This window comes from Rhea americana, unplaced genomic scaffold, assembly GCF_003343005.1.
Source record: "Rhea americana isolate MKP2758 unplaced genomic scaffold, rheAme1 scaffold_17, whole genome shotgun sequence".
In the NCBI taxonomy this organism is placed as follows: domain Eukaryota; kingdom Metazoa; phylum Chordata; class Aves; order Rheiformes; family Rheidae; genus Rhea; species Rhea americana.
Window position 1 is genome coordinate 2,137,167 of NW_028185816.1, and position 13,220 is coordinate 2,150,386.

Consider the following 13,220-nt stretch of genomic DNA (forward strand, 5'->3'; position numbering starts at 1 on the left):
GAAAATGAATGTTGACTAGCATGTCTATTTTTGAGCAAAAAAAGGAAGAAAGGTACAAATAAAAATCTTACTTTTTTGAGAGTTACCGCTTGAAGTAATAGATGAACAAAGCCTGATTCAGTAAAAAAGATACTCTGTGAGATAATGGAAATGTGGTTAAAATCCTTAGTTTGAAAGGGCTCAAAATCATCTGATTCTGTGCTTCCATGGAATCTGTACCTTCATTTTATTATTCAGCATAAGGATTCACCTTAATTTGATAAGCTGTTAATACCACTGTAAAATGCTATCTTTTATGTTTGAACATGCAGTAAAGATCAGTGTGCTCTGTGTACCCTCAATTATTGTAGGAGGAAAATATGAGAAAAGAGATAGATACTATTAAAAATGAGCTGAATTCCCTTAAAGGAGTTTATGGACGTCTTGAAGATTATCATTCTCCTCAGGAAAATCAGCATTCTGAGCAAGCAGAAAATCTGCAGGTAAGTGTATCCAATAACTGTAGCACTTTCCACTTCTTGTGAAAATACTAGACCATCAGAGAGAGATGGCAGTTAATAATCTGGCTCTGGTATCCCTTAATCTCCCTTTGACATTATTAAATCAAGTAATTTCTCTGATGTAATCAATGATTCAAGATCCCATTGAAACTTACTGTACACACAGAATATTCCTCTTTCTTCTTGACAAGTGCTTGTTCCATAAAAACTTGAGATATTCATTGCCTCATTAATGAGTTTATACATAGTAAATAGCACTTATCTTAAATAGTCTAGGTTTACTGAGTCCATTTCATGATTATATAGATGTTTCTTGAATACTGTCTGTGCAGACTCACTGACTCTACCTATATACAAGTTCCTTGGAAATGTGGAAAATTTTACTCAGAGGAACTACTTGCAGCCTCTGTAATATGGAACAGATCAGAATCTTCATTTTAACATATAGATTATCTAAGGTCTTCAGTTTTAGTTAAAACCAACAACTTTATTTTGCTTAGTATGTTTAAGAGTAATCGAAGGTATAGCAGGCTGGACAAGCAAATGAATGCAGGAAGCAGAAGGCTGTTTTAGGCAGTGCAGCTTGAACTAGAATTTGCCTTGCGTTGCATGTGATTTTGCATGTGAACTAAGTTCACATTCAGTTATGTATTCAGGGCATGTATGAGAAGTCAGCAAATGGTTAAGCACAGAGAGCTTCTCTTCTGAAGCAAGAAACAGAATGTAGCATTGCATCTGCGTGCTATCCCTTATTCAAACTAGACTGCAAATTTATAGCCAAGTTCTTTATAACGCAGAAACAACAGGGAGAGTGATTAAAAACTTTCTCTGTATATTGAGTATATTATTTTTTTGGTTGAGTGTTGGTTATGCCTTTTTTTTTCTTTAGTTCATATTTTCATCACAGTCATTCATGTAATGATTTCTCCTTCAAAGAAGGGAAAAATTTTGCATGTGCATGATTTTGTTTTCAGTGTTATGAAGACACCTTTACGGATTAGGATTGTAAATTAGATTTTTTTTTTTTTCTTTTTTTAAGAATTAGTCTACGAGTGGCCAGTAAAATGATAAACCATAATAAAATTTTAGAATTTGGAAGAAAAGGAAGTTCTTCACATTATACATATAATAACCCACACGCATATATAAAATGTAGTTTGTGTTATATATACACATGTGTATAATACATACACACACATAAGAATACATACATGTCTCTTCAGGCTTAATAATGCAGTGGAAATTAGACCTGACATGAGTAGTCATCATGTAACCCAGTTAGCTGTATGAATTCTGCAAGCTATATGTGAATAGTGTAACTTTAAAAGTCATTGTTTCTTTGAATGGAAATAAAATATGAATTGTGTGTTATGTTTAGGATGCAGAATCAAGGCATGCTACTATGATGCAGATTCAAGGCATACTACTAGTCATGATAAACAGTACTCATACTTACTCAGATAATGTATGTGTTCAAAAGTAGATAAGCTTAAAGCATATGTTTATAAACACAAAAAATGTCTGAGATGTCTTCCAAACTTGTATCTTAGATTATTTTATGGCAAATTGACATACCACTGTGTGTTCTATGGTCATGAGATTTCAAAAGCTAAGCAGGCTAGGCTGAGTCAAATCTGCAGTAGAAAGCTGCCAGGAAATTACAGGAGCTGCGGAAGATGATATCAGTTATTCTGATTTGTGGCTTTTCATCTTGTATCAGTAATGAGTTAGAGTCTAGTATATTAGATTTTTAACTGTGGCTTCCAATGTTTCAATGAAAATATGCATATATTTTCACACCTAGTGCAATCTGAAATTCTTGTGATTATTTGTGGGGCATTAAATTTAGCATATACGTAATTTCTTCATACTGCTTAACTTGTGGAATGGTGAGTCAATGGCCTCTTTGTCAGGTGTCATCACAGAGCCAAATTCAAGTGTGAATAATTACACCCCTTTTATTTATTTATATATTTAATGATAAGCTTCATATATAGTTTAATATCATCTGTAATACAGCAGTGTACTATCCAAGAATTTAGCTACACCTAGCAACAGGTTATTTTAATTCTTGTGCATGTATATGTGTGTATGTTTGTAAAGCAAAATAAATAGGTAGAGAGAAGTTTTTAGAAGAATCTGGATTTCCTGATGTGAAATATGCTACAGAGGGAAGCATCTGATATCTAAGTATGTTAGTTTATGTTTTACTAAATCAAAAGTAAAACTTTTAAATAAAATCCAGGTTTGATATTTAGGCATTTTAATTTAGACATCTTGGATCTTGTTTTTAGAAGTGCTGAACAGCCATTTGAAGTTAATGGAAACTAGGTGTATTCAGCCTTCTGAAAATCAGTAGAGAAATTATGTAACATTTATCTCCTCCTAAGAACCTTTTATCCTGTTTCAGATGCATTCAGCAGTTCAGCCCCTATCAAAGAATGGGGTAAGTTCTTCTATACCTCTATGAAAGAGTAACATGCAGTTTTACTGGGTTATATGGTGTTTCTGTCTAAAGCCGAGCTCCTAGAAGAAAAATATTACAGAATAATTATAGCTTTCATGAAAGAAGTAAATTTCTTGTATTTGTATTGAAAATAAAGTTTTGAATATATGATGCCAATGCTGTATATCAAGAAGCAAATTCAATGAATTAGAGAGTTAGAAAACAAAAAAAATTACTATTTTTAAGTCATCTAGTGTTGGGTGTTTTTTTTTTTTTTTTTTGCATCTATCATGATTTTTAAATGTCTGCAATTGCTAGCACTTTGTGAAATGGATATAAAAGATGTATCAAACTAGAATAATTTGGAGATAATAAAACATAAGAAAAAGAGAAAGAAAGTTCAAACAAATTGAAGATGGATTATTGGGCAGAGGAAAAAAATGTAATTTCAGACCCCTTCTGCATTTATCAGCAAATTTGGTCACATAAACGTCCTGGTACTCCTTGTAGAAACAAATTCTTTCCTGCAGGTTTGTATTGTACATCATCTACAAGCCCACCATTGCAATAATCCCATTTTTTTGCCAGTGTTGTCTATAATCCCCCTCCATTCTGTAGTACGTTATATCCTCCCTAAGCATCCTGTGTCCAAGCGCAGTGGTTGTAACTCCCTCCCACATTGCAGCATTCCTTCTTCAACACCTCCAGGCACCCAAGTATCTTCAGCTTTCTCATGTCTTTTATGAGCTAAGCAACACCCTTGCTCCCTCCCACATCTACCTACTTTTATATCCTGTCTTTAGGGCAAGGGGCAGCATACTCTCTCTGCCTCTCAGCTACCAAATACAACAGATAAAGGATGCATTTTTTTTCCTTTGGTGGCTTTTTATTAGGATGTTTCTTCATTGTACAGAACCTTACGGAATTTAACATCTCTTAGGCTTCTAGTCCTGTTGAATTTGACTCAAATTCAATTTCAAAAGTCATTGGGGAGGGAATGAGGAACTGGGTGACAAATATTGCAGAATTCATAAGCCTTATTTGCCTATGAAACTAAGCTAAGAACTCCAAGTGGCTCATGTGCCTGTATGCATGTGTTGGAGTGTAATTAGCAGTTGTGCTGACAGAGGGAGTGATCCAGTCAGCACATGCAGATCACACATTCCTTCCTCCGAAAATTTTGACAATCTCTTTTTTTCTTCCTCCTATGAACTGTAGCATAAAATGACCTAGTTTCTTTCCTGTTTTTATAGGGTGCTAGCCTGTTTTTAATGGTATTTACATTAACCATGTTTGCTGCAAAAGAAGGGTTTTGGTTTACACTAGAATTGTAATAAAAAAACAAACAAAAAAAACAAACAAAAAAAACAAACAAAAAAAACCACTTCAGGTCCTGATCGATAAACCTAATCAGAACCCGTAGTGAATCTACTAGAATATGTATAATTTTTTGTTACTTTTTATGCCAGTGTTGTCAAGATCAATCAAAAGACAGTGAAATACAGTCTATTCAGAAAGAAAATGAGTGCATACAATATATAACGACAGACAGTATTTTGGGACATAAAGAAGCAGTCGGAATAAAAAACACAATGGACTACTCATTAAGCATGGAAGAAGTACAGATAGAACAAAGTAATAACATTCCATGGACAGTAGAGATAAGTAGTGTTGTTAATGGAAGTATAAATGTTTACAGATACAGAATATGACAAGAGAACACCTGAATCCTGAATCAAGTGTTTTTGTACTAATGCTAGCAAAATTCTTGGTGTGAGTAGTGCTAATTTCTGAGAAGTACACAGGGTTCTGGGTGAAAGCACAGTACTACTAGAAGCTGCCTTGGGACAGTAAATAAGATCTGTGTGCTATCACCTTTTAAGCTGTTGCAATACTTTCTCTGCATGCCAGTTCAAGAGGTGAGTATGGGTTAGGAGGAACTGTAATGCTTACTCTGCATATAGAAACAAAACTGAGGAAAGACTCCTTCCCCTTCTCTTAAACCAATGAGAAAAGGCTCAAGGGAGTGATAGCACTGCACAGGGCAATGAAGGGTCTGTTCCTCTGCATAATCACAATAAATTTCTATACAAAACATTTCATAGCTCCAGGATGTAATTTTTTGGAGCTACTTAAAGAAAATGTACTAAGGCTGTAATGCTCAGTCACTAAAATGTAGCAACAGTAAGTAGAAAGTTAAGAGCTTATCATCACCCACATACTTGGTTACTGCTTAAAAAGACCAGTGCTTATAGCCTTCAGCTATATTTTCAGAAAACACCTTTCTGATAGTGAAATGCTTTAGTTATTCCTTTACTGTCCCAAAATCATTAAGTCATAGCCTATTTCTTTGGTACGAACATAGCCCCATATATATATATGTATACATATATGGCGAAAATACTACTTTCAAAAAGAAAGATAAATGCACTTGCAGTACTAGACTAGTGACTTAAGCTTTATGTAGAAAGGAATACATAATGAGTTAAGTATGTGTTATAAATTCATAATGAAGATGTTTTTCAATAATAAGGCTAACATACCAGTTGGGAAATATTTTAACTATCATAATTCATAATATTATGTCTTTTGGAAATTTAAACTGTAGAAATAACCTTTCTTTTAAACCTCTGGCCATCTATCACTAACTAGAGAACACACTTTAACAGTTTTACAAGTTCTTGAAAACACTTGTAAGGATGAAGTTAATGTTACTAACCCTTATGAAGAAAAGCAAAGGGAGTCTTCTTCCAGGAAGAATATCCTCTGCACAGATAGTGATTTAATTACCCAAGGACAAGCCTGGGAAATACATGCCACTGAGTGCAAAGGAGCAGAAAATGTAGGGACAATGCCCGGAATGCCACTGGAGGAAAAGAAAGCAAGTTTAGAATGTAAGCTGCAGGACAGCACTGATTCACTGGCAGCTTTCCACATGGAAACTGGAAAGGTATTTTTAGACACTATTGACATAGCAGGTGTCTACAAGAAGAATGCAAGTCAGGAGACAAACTCCAGCAAGCAAGAGTTAGGCAATGCTACAGATGAATCAGCTTGTACTAACGCTGACAAAATGACAAATACCATACAAGACACCAAAAGTGTCCTTACGACTGAAGCACCCAACAAAGAGTCTGCAGTGGTCTTTAGCAGTAAGGATAATGCTGGGCCTGGGAGAAGTACAGACAGTCATCAAGCTAAGGAATTAAATTGTGGCATCCTATCTTCTACTAAAGAAAATCATCAGGCAGAATACCAGGAATGTAGCTTGCTGGACAGTGACAATTACGTAGATAACAGACTACGTGAAACAGAAAAAAACTTGTTAAATCAGAGTGATTTGCGTACAGATAAATTTCTATGTAAACAGAAACACGTAGATGTTGAAGAGAAAAATTACAAAGACAATGCCCGAGGTATAAGCAGAAATGATGCTCTACTGAGTGTAGTTTTTCCTGCAGCTGATGCTGCGAATTTCCCCACTGTTTCTTGTGATAAGGTGAGCGGTGATGACATCGCAAAGGACCAGAGCAGTACCAGGCCTCTTAGAGGTACTTCCAGTGTATCTGCAGAAGCAGGTGGAGCCATAAAGGGGAATGACATGCCAAGCAACCAACCCAAACATGCCAGTACTGAGGAAACAGGCAGTGATACAAATGCATGCGCTTTGGATGCTGAAAACATATCTACAGTAAATGCTGCTGATGTTGAAATAATCATTCATAAAGAAATCTCAAAAGACAGAAGTAGTACAGATAAACTAACACCGTCTGAAAAAGTTAATGATGATAAGCAGATAGAACCCATCAAAAATGAACTTTCCTTGGAGGTTAATGATAATTCAATAAATAATGCATTGTTAAAAGAGAAGAAAGATTCACTAAATAATACAGTTCCAGGAAGTAAGTTTGCTGAGGGTCACCTGAAAGAATCATGCCCCTTACCCATGAGAACATCTGGAAATTTAGTAAACATAAGTGGAAGGTCATCCTTTGATCTCTCAGCCTCTAATAAAAAAAATGAGAAAATGCCAGTATACTTAAATTTTTTAGATCTCAGTTCTTGTTCAAGAGTAAGTCAAGTGAGAAGTCAAACAATGTGGACTTCAGCTTTACAAGAACCTTCCCTTTTGAAAGAGAAACTACCAGGTCCAGCAGAAAACAGAAAGATTATTTTAAAAACACAGTATCAAAATCTCAGTGGAAGTGTTGTCAGGAAAGAAATGGGACTAGGTAAGGAAGATCATCCTTCGTATTTTGATGTATTGGATATATTTAGAAAAAAAAATCAAAATTCAAAATTTCTACATGTAAGCAGTTTAGTGTAATATGAGAAAAAATGTAAAACCTGATGTTTTAGTTATGTAGAATAGAAATTTGAAAGATATCTAAATTATTTTAGAGTGCAAATGCAAATAGTTTTTTTTTTTTTGCTCAATTATCTGATTAAATGTTCTTACTTTCCTTTGTAAAAGAAAAGCAGTACAATGACAAACTGTTTGTAGGCATTTCTACTCCAGTGTAGAGTGTATTCTATCAGGGCTCTGCATATGATCTGAACTGTACTGAGCACCTTTTAGATATCACTGAGTGCATAAAATTACTTTGGAAATCATTTACTTTGCATAAAAATTGGAGTAAGCTTTCTCGTTAAAGCCAATTCAAGGAAGCATCTACTGATACTTTTTGATACTTCCTTGAATTGGCTTTATGAGAAAGCTTACTTGTGTGGAGGTTTTCTGTTTGTTTTTGAGGGTTTTCTTTTTTTGGTACATCTTTAATTCAGATGGATGCTTAGAGCTACCTGAATATGGTGAATGTGTGAAAGAGGAAGTTTATATTCTTTGAAGCTCTGGGAAACAGACCTGGCTGTTAGAGCTTTTTCATCTTCTGAGATGTGTTTTTCATCTTCTGTTGTTGGCATTTGGTGACTATTATTTGCTGAATTATATTTTGCATGTGCAAAATGGTAAAAATGAATTTTGTTCCATGTGTTTCTAAATCATTACTGAAATACGGAAGAATTTTACTTTAGATTTATTTTGCAATAAACCACTAATTATCTCTATATTTTTAACTAAAAGTGCCATTTTAAAACTCAAATAATCTCTTGATAGTTCCACAGTAAGGTGACTTCAACACCTTTCTATATGTTTCTCTACCTCAGTAAGAGGATACAATCAAAATAGTTTAGGTTGTGTTTTCCCTTCTCAGAATAAAGACTGCCTACAGATTTTATTCTTAATGCATATGTACTGTAAACTTGGAAAAGCAGTTTATCTGGTACTCTCCGGAAGACCCTGATTTCTTGGAAGAAAGGCAATGCAGATGCTTGAATGTCTTTCAAGATAGATCCACAATACAGGGTGTTTGTGTCTGTTTGAGGCTTTGCTGATGTCTTTGGTGTTTTTGAGCTTCATCACTTAAGTGAGTTTTAATTAGAGCAGAATGGATGCTGTTCCTTAGTTTTGTGGCTGATGCAGTGAGAGAGAATACCTGCAGTTTGATTTCCTTACATTGTTTTGCTGTTTGTTAGGAATACAGGTTCACAGGTAATTTTGTTTCTGTAGTTGGTCTTGCTTATGTATATTTGTATACACGTTTTTTTCCAGGTTTGGGTTCAGATGAGCTTTCATCCCCAAAACAATAATAGTGACAGCAAAGTAGCAGAATCATGAGCTCAGATTGTACACTGGTTCTTAGGATGTGAATTTTGATACCTGCTTCACCAAGAAAATGAATGCATGCTTATGTGATGTTTTGCATGTATCTTTTCTCTAAGCATAGCCAGAGCACAATCTGAAGTTCTTGTGTTCTTCCTCCTTTTCTTATCAGAAACCTTTATATATGCAAAATAGAGCAATTCCAAGAAAGGGAATCTGAGAGGCTCACCCACAGGAGCTGAGAAGGTCTGTAATTTGTAACAGTTTCAAAAAAAGGTGAGAAATTTAGCTGAAGCCTGACAGAGCTGAGCTAGCGAGGATTTGAATACAACCCTCACTCCCCTGATGAGTTGCCTGATGACCAGCATAGGTCACCAGACCTCTTTACCTCTGGCAAAGCTTCACAGCTGAAGATCTTGGGTTGGGTCCCAGATCTGCCTCTCCCTGTCATCGTACTGGCTAATTTAAATAGGTTTTGACTTCAGCTTCTCTGCATCCTTTGCTTGTTCTTAGGGGTTAGAAAAATTTCACTGCTAAGGCACCAGAGTTAGAGCATTGCTGTACTCAGCACTGCAACATCTCAGCCCCCCCCTTTTTTTTTTTTTTCTCTTTCTTTTTTCCCCCATCCAAATTCTTGGCAGATGCCAAACCTGGAGCAGAATCCATGTGGACATCATCTCTTTTAAAAGAAAAAAAAATATACTTTGAAGCATAAATACTTTTAGTTGTATGGGAGACCTGGGAAGACCTTCAATTACCAATTGCTTTCTGGATTAGCTAAGGTAGAGAGAATTGGTGAAAGGGTTCAGTAAGCCTATCTGAAAGAATTCCTTTTACTGTCCAACCACAATATAATTTGCTATTTAAAAAACAACAGTGGTTCTAGATAGCAGCCACAACATGTGTTAACAGAGGAATGGGCAAGATCTTCCTGAAGAACTTTATTTTTAATCAAAGTAAAACTACAGTTGCCTTGTCACCCTCCCCTAAAGGAGAAAATAACAGTACTCTTTTAATTAACTCTTTCTGCTACATAAACATTAGATAAGCATACCTATTTTCATAGGAAGGTAATTATTTTACTATTATAGCAATGACTGACAGGTATCTGTATAGTGGTATAATAGCTATTTTTTGTATTATGAATAATTTTGCAAGTACACTTAGGTTTTGACTTTGCAAAGAATTTGATACTGGTTTGAGTAGAGCCTACTAACATTACATAAAGTCACTGCAGGATTGGGGCCTTATTCTATGGTTAATATACTTATTTGTCCCTTCTAACTTTGGTTGATAGTTTTGCCTGATTTAATCAAATATTAGGTACATCCATTTACAAAAAGAGTCCTTATCTAAAAGAAGTAACTGTCTAAATACTTTTGTATTTAGAATGTCTTTTTTATTGTAACAACTCACCCAGCAATATGATGTCAGGTTGGCAGTATTTATGTATTTTATTTATGTACAGATAAAGTGGCACGGTTTGAAAAATATATATATATTGAATTAGAATATTCAGAAAACAATATTTTTATAAATCACAAATTTAACTTGCAATTAATTTAATTATGAAAAACAGTATTAAACATTTTTAATCAGACTGAAAACCTGAATCATCTTTAAGAGACAAAATAGATGCAAAAGTATGTGAAAGAAAAAAATGAAGAGGGAAAAACCTGCAACAGATAGTGATTTAAAACAAAATCATTTGTGGAGTTTTTTTTCTTTTCAAGATCAGAGGTAAACCAGAAATTTAGTTACTTTACAATTAGTGCCTAGAGACTAAATTGCAGTTGTTACCATTTCCTTTTTGTCAATCAGGTTCTACCAGTTTCAAGAGAGCTGCCAACACTTTGAAAATCTGTAGTATCCACCAAGACCCCCAGGGAGACCCTAGTGAAGAATGGAATGCTCCAGCAAAGACTTTTTATGATTCTTCTTTTCCCACAGAACATGTAAGTCAATTAAAAATATTGCGGACCAGACCTCAGTGAGCTAATTCCACAGATATTTGTACAACTGTACACATCTGGATACTTTAAGGCTGAGTCAATCTCCAAAATAATATCAAAAGGGCAACAAGGCACCATTTTTCACAATTAAGGTTGATAGAAAGCAGCAGGAAAAAGTCACAGCATATGAATCAAACAGATGCTAACCAGTCTGTTTGGGAGGGGAGATAGATAGTTCACTGTACCTTAATAAAAATCATCACCTACAGAAAAAATAGGAGTAAAAATTTTTAAATGTATTTTGAAAAAGTATAAGAACATTGTTTCCTTTATTACTTGATAGGGATACATTATTTAAAAGAATCTGTCACAGGTTAAAAATTCAACATATTTATGAATTGGAGCCTATCAATTAGTTTATTCTATGCTGCAACTGTGCAATGCTATATTTTAAAAGTTATCATATTACTTAGTGTAATTACATTACCTGAACGTGTATAAAAGAGAATTAAAAGGAAACCAGCTGTTTGAAGACAGCGTCACTCAGATGACACTAGCAATAGTCATGCTGCGTTTTCGGTTCTACGTAAGGATGTCATACATTGTTTATAATTTGAACAGCTACAACTTTTATTAAAATTTGACCTTTATTAAGAGGTAATGCTAAACAAGGTATTAAAGAGTGATATAACAATTTACAATTGCAATGGACCTTCCTTTACAGAAGTGGCTCCAGAGGAGTTTTTCAGGTAGGTAGGGCTGTCTTCTCAGGATATAGTTTGAGGTCAGGGTTTACAGTGCTTTCAAATGATAAAGTCGGCTGACTTCCACTGATCTGATCAGTTATCCTCATGCCATGGGCGTTCTAATTCTTCAAAATTCAAAAGGAAAGGCTGATGCTGTTAAATCACTCAACTTTCCTAACATGACACTACTTGGGAATGATAGTGAAGTTAACTTTCACTTCACCAAGCACAACTGTGGTGATGGTATTTGCAGTGCTCTCTTTTGCGTTTTCTCTTGGACATAGAGATCAGTTAGAACTCTTTGCTCATTCTCCTTTGCTTGCTCTCCCTGCCTCCCAGCTAAGCTTTTGGAAAGTAGTGGACACAATCTACAAATAGTTAAAGTGATGTATTTCATTATCTGATTGCGGTTATATATACTTTATCATCTCCGCGTTAAAGCTCCTTATGTACAGGCTAAGTAAAAGCTGAGATGACAGAAGAACAGCGTGCCTTGCAGATTTGACCTTAGATGGTTTTCAGAATACTTGATCTATGAAGTCTCAGCCTGGGATTTTGCAGACCACTCTTCCCTCTGTGTTGGTGTCACTCTAATACCTTCTTTCCTCAAATTTGTCATTTTTATGACTGATGTGAAAAGGCTGTTGGAAGATTAAAAAATAGGCTCAGCAGCCCCTTTTGCCATTCAGTTTAGTTGTTTTCACTAGTATGTATAACTTAGAGCAGTCTTAACCTTCTACAGTGTGGATAATCTCATTCAACCAAAATGCACCACTGTAAAAAGCGATAGGGAAGATAAAGTACATGTACCTTTTTATCTATCTAAGTTCTAGTAAAAAATATGAAGAAAGGTTCCCAACATTAGTCTGTATATGCCTAAGTACTAAGGTCAGGATGCATAAACATCCTCAGCTCATTTGTACTTTCCTCTTTAGCAGAAGTTGGCACTGTTCAGAGCTGGCACTAAGACATGTTGTTCTACTTACTTAATTGCAATTACTTCTTCAAAGAGGTCTGAAGGCTTGTGGTATTCAAATAAAATCCTAGTAAAGTGGCATGGCTTTCTCTTACTAGAAATACCAAATCATAGAATCAGTAGGGTTGGAAGGGACCTCTGGAGATCATCTAGTCCAACCTCCCCACTCAGCAGGGTCACTTACAGCATGTCAGACAGGGTTGTATCCAGGTGGGCCTTGAAGATCTCCAGAGAAGGAGACTCCACAACCTCTCTGGGCAAATGTGAAAGATGAGAATGAAAATTATTTCTCTAAGCTTACTAGTAGAGCACAGATGATAGTCTAATGCGTTATTCAATCAAAATTTTACCTAGTGGTCTGCAATGAAGTATGATCCATTTTGTTTTGAGGCTTTGGAAAAGAACATGGGAGAACATACATATACGGCCATAGGAATTAACAGCATAGAAGTTTTATTGCTCAAATGAAGTTACTTCAGTTCAATAATGGTTGTGTGATCTCCATAATTGTTGCAGATGCAAAAGGCTAAGTCAACAATTTGCTTGAAATTTGTTGTTCATGTTTCAAACTTCAAGAAATGCTTGTGCATTAGGGAAAGAAAAATTTCTAATAATCAGCTCAGCTAGTGATATGGATATGCTATCTCACTGCAAAACTTGACTCTTCAATTTTTTTAAAACAAGTAATTCTTACCTTTGTTAAAATAAAGGCAGATCTGATAAAACTGTGTGGTTTCCAAATAGGTAGGGCACAGTTGCTTAATATTCAAAAATAATTGAATAGAGAGGGGAGGCCTCCCCTCGCTATCTGCAATGGAAGAACAACTCTAGCCCTCCAACAAAGAATTAGAGGTTATGTTGTGAATGCATAAGCACAGCTGCGCTGCTGGCTCAGTGTAAGGTACTTTGTGCAGGTGGCTGGTGCTGCACAAGCCTCC

General features: G+C 35.4%; 1 protein-coding gene across 1 annotated transcript in view; it reads left to right on the plus strand.

The window, feature by feature from the left end:
- The window catches only part of CCDC73 (coiled-coil domain containing 73), a 56,824-nt gene that overhangs the window by 41,890 nt on the left and 1,714 nt on the right, over positions 1-13,220 (plus strand). Inside the window, exons 13-17 of the mRNA XM_085300864.1 lie at positions 351-482; positions 2,911-2,946; positions 4,416-4,581; positions 5,616-7,178; positions 10,430-10,563. Coding sequence (XP_085156990.1) covers positions 351-482; positions 2,911-2,946; positions 4,416-4,581; positions 5,616-7,178; positions 10,430-10,563 — 2,031 coding nt within the window. The remainder of the gene's footprint in view (positions 1-350; positions 483-2,910; positions 2,947-4,415; positions 4,582-5,615; positions 7,179-10,429; positions 10,564-13,220) is intronic.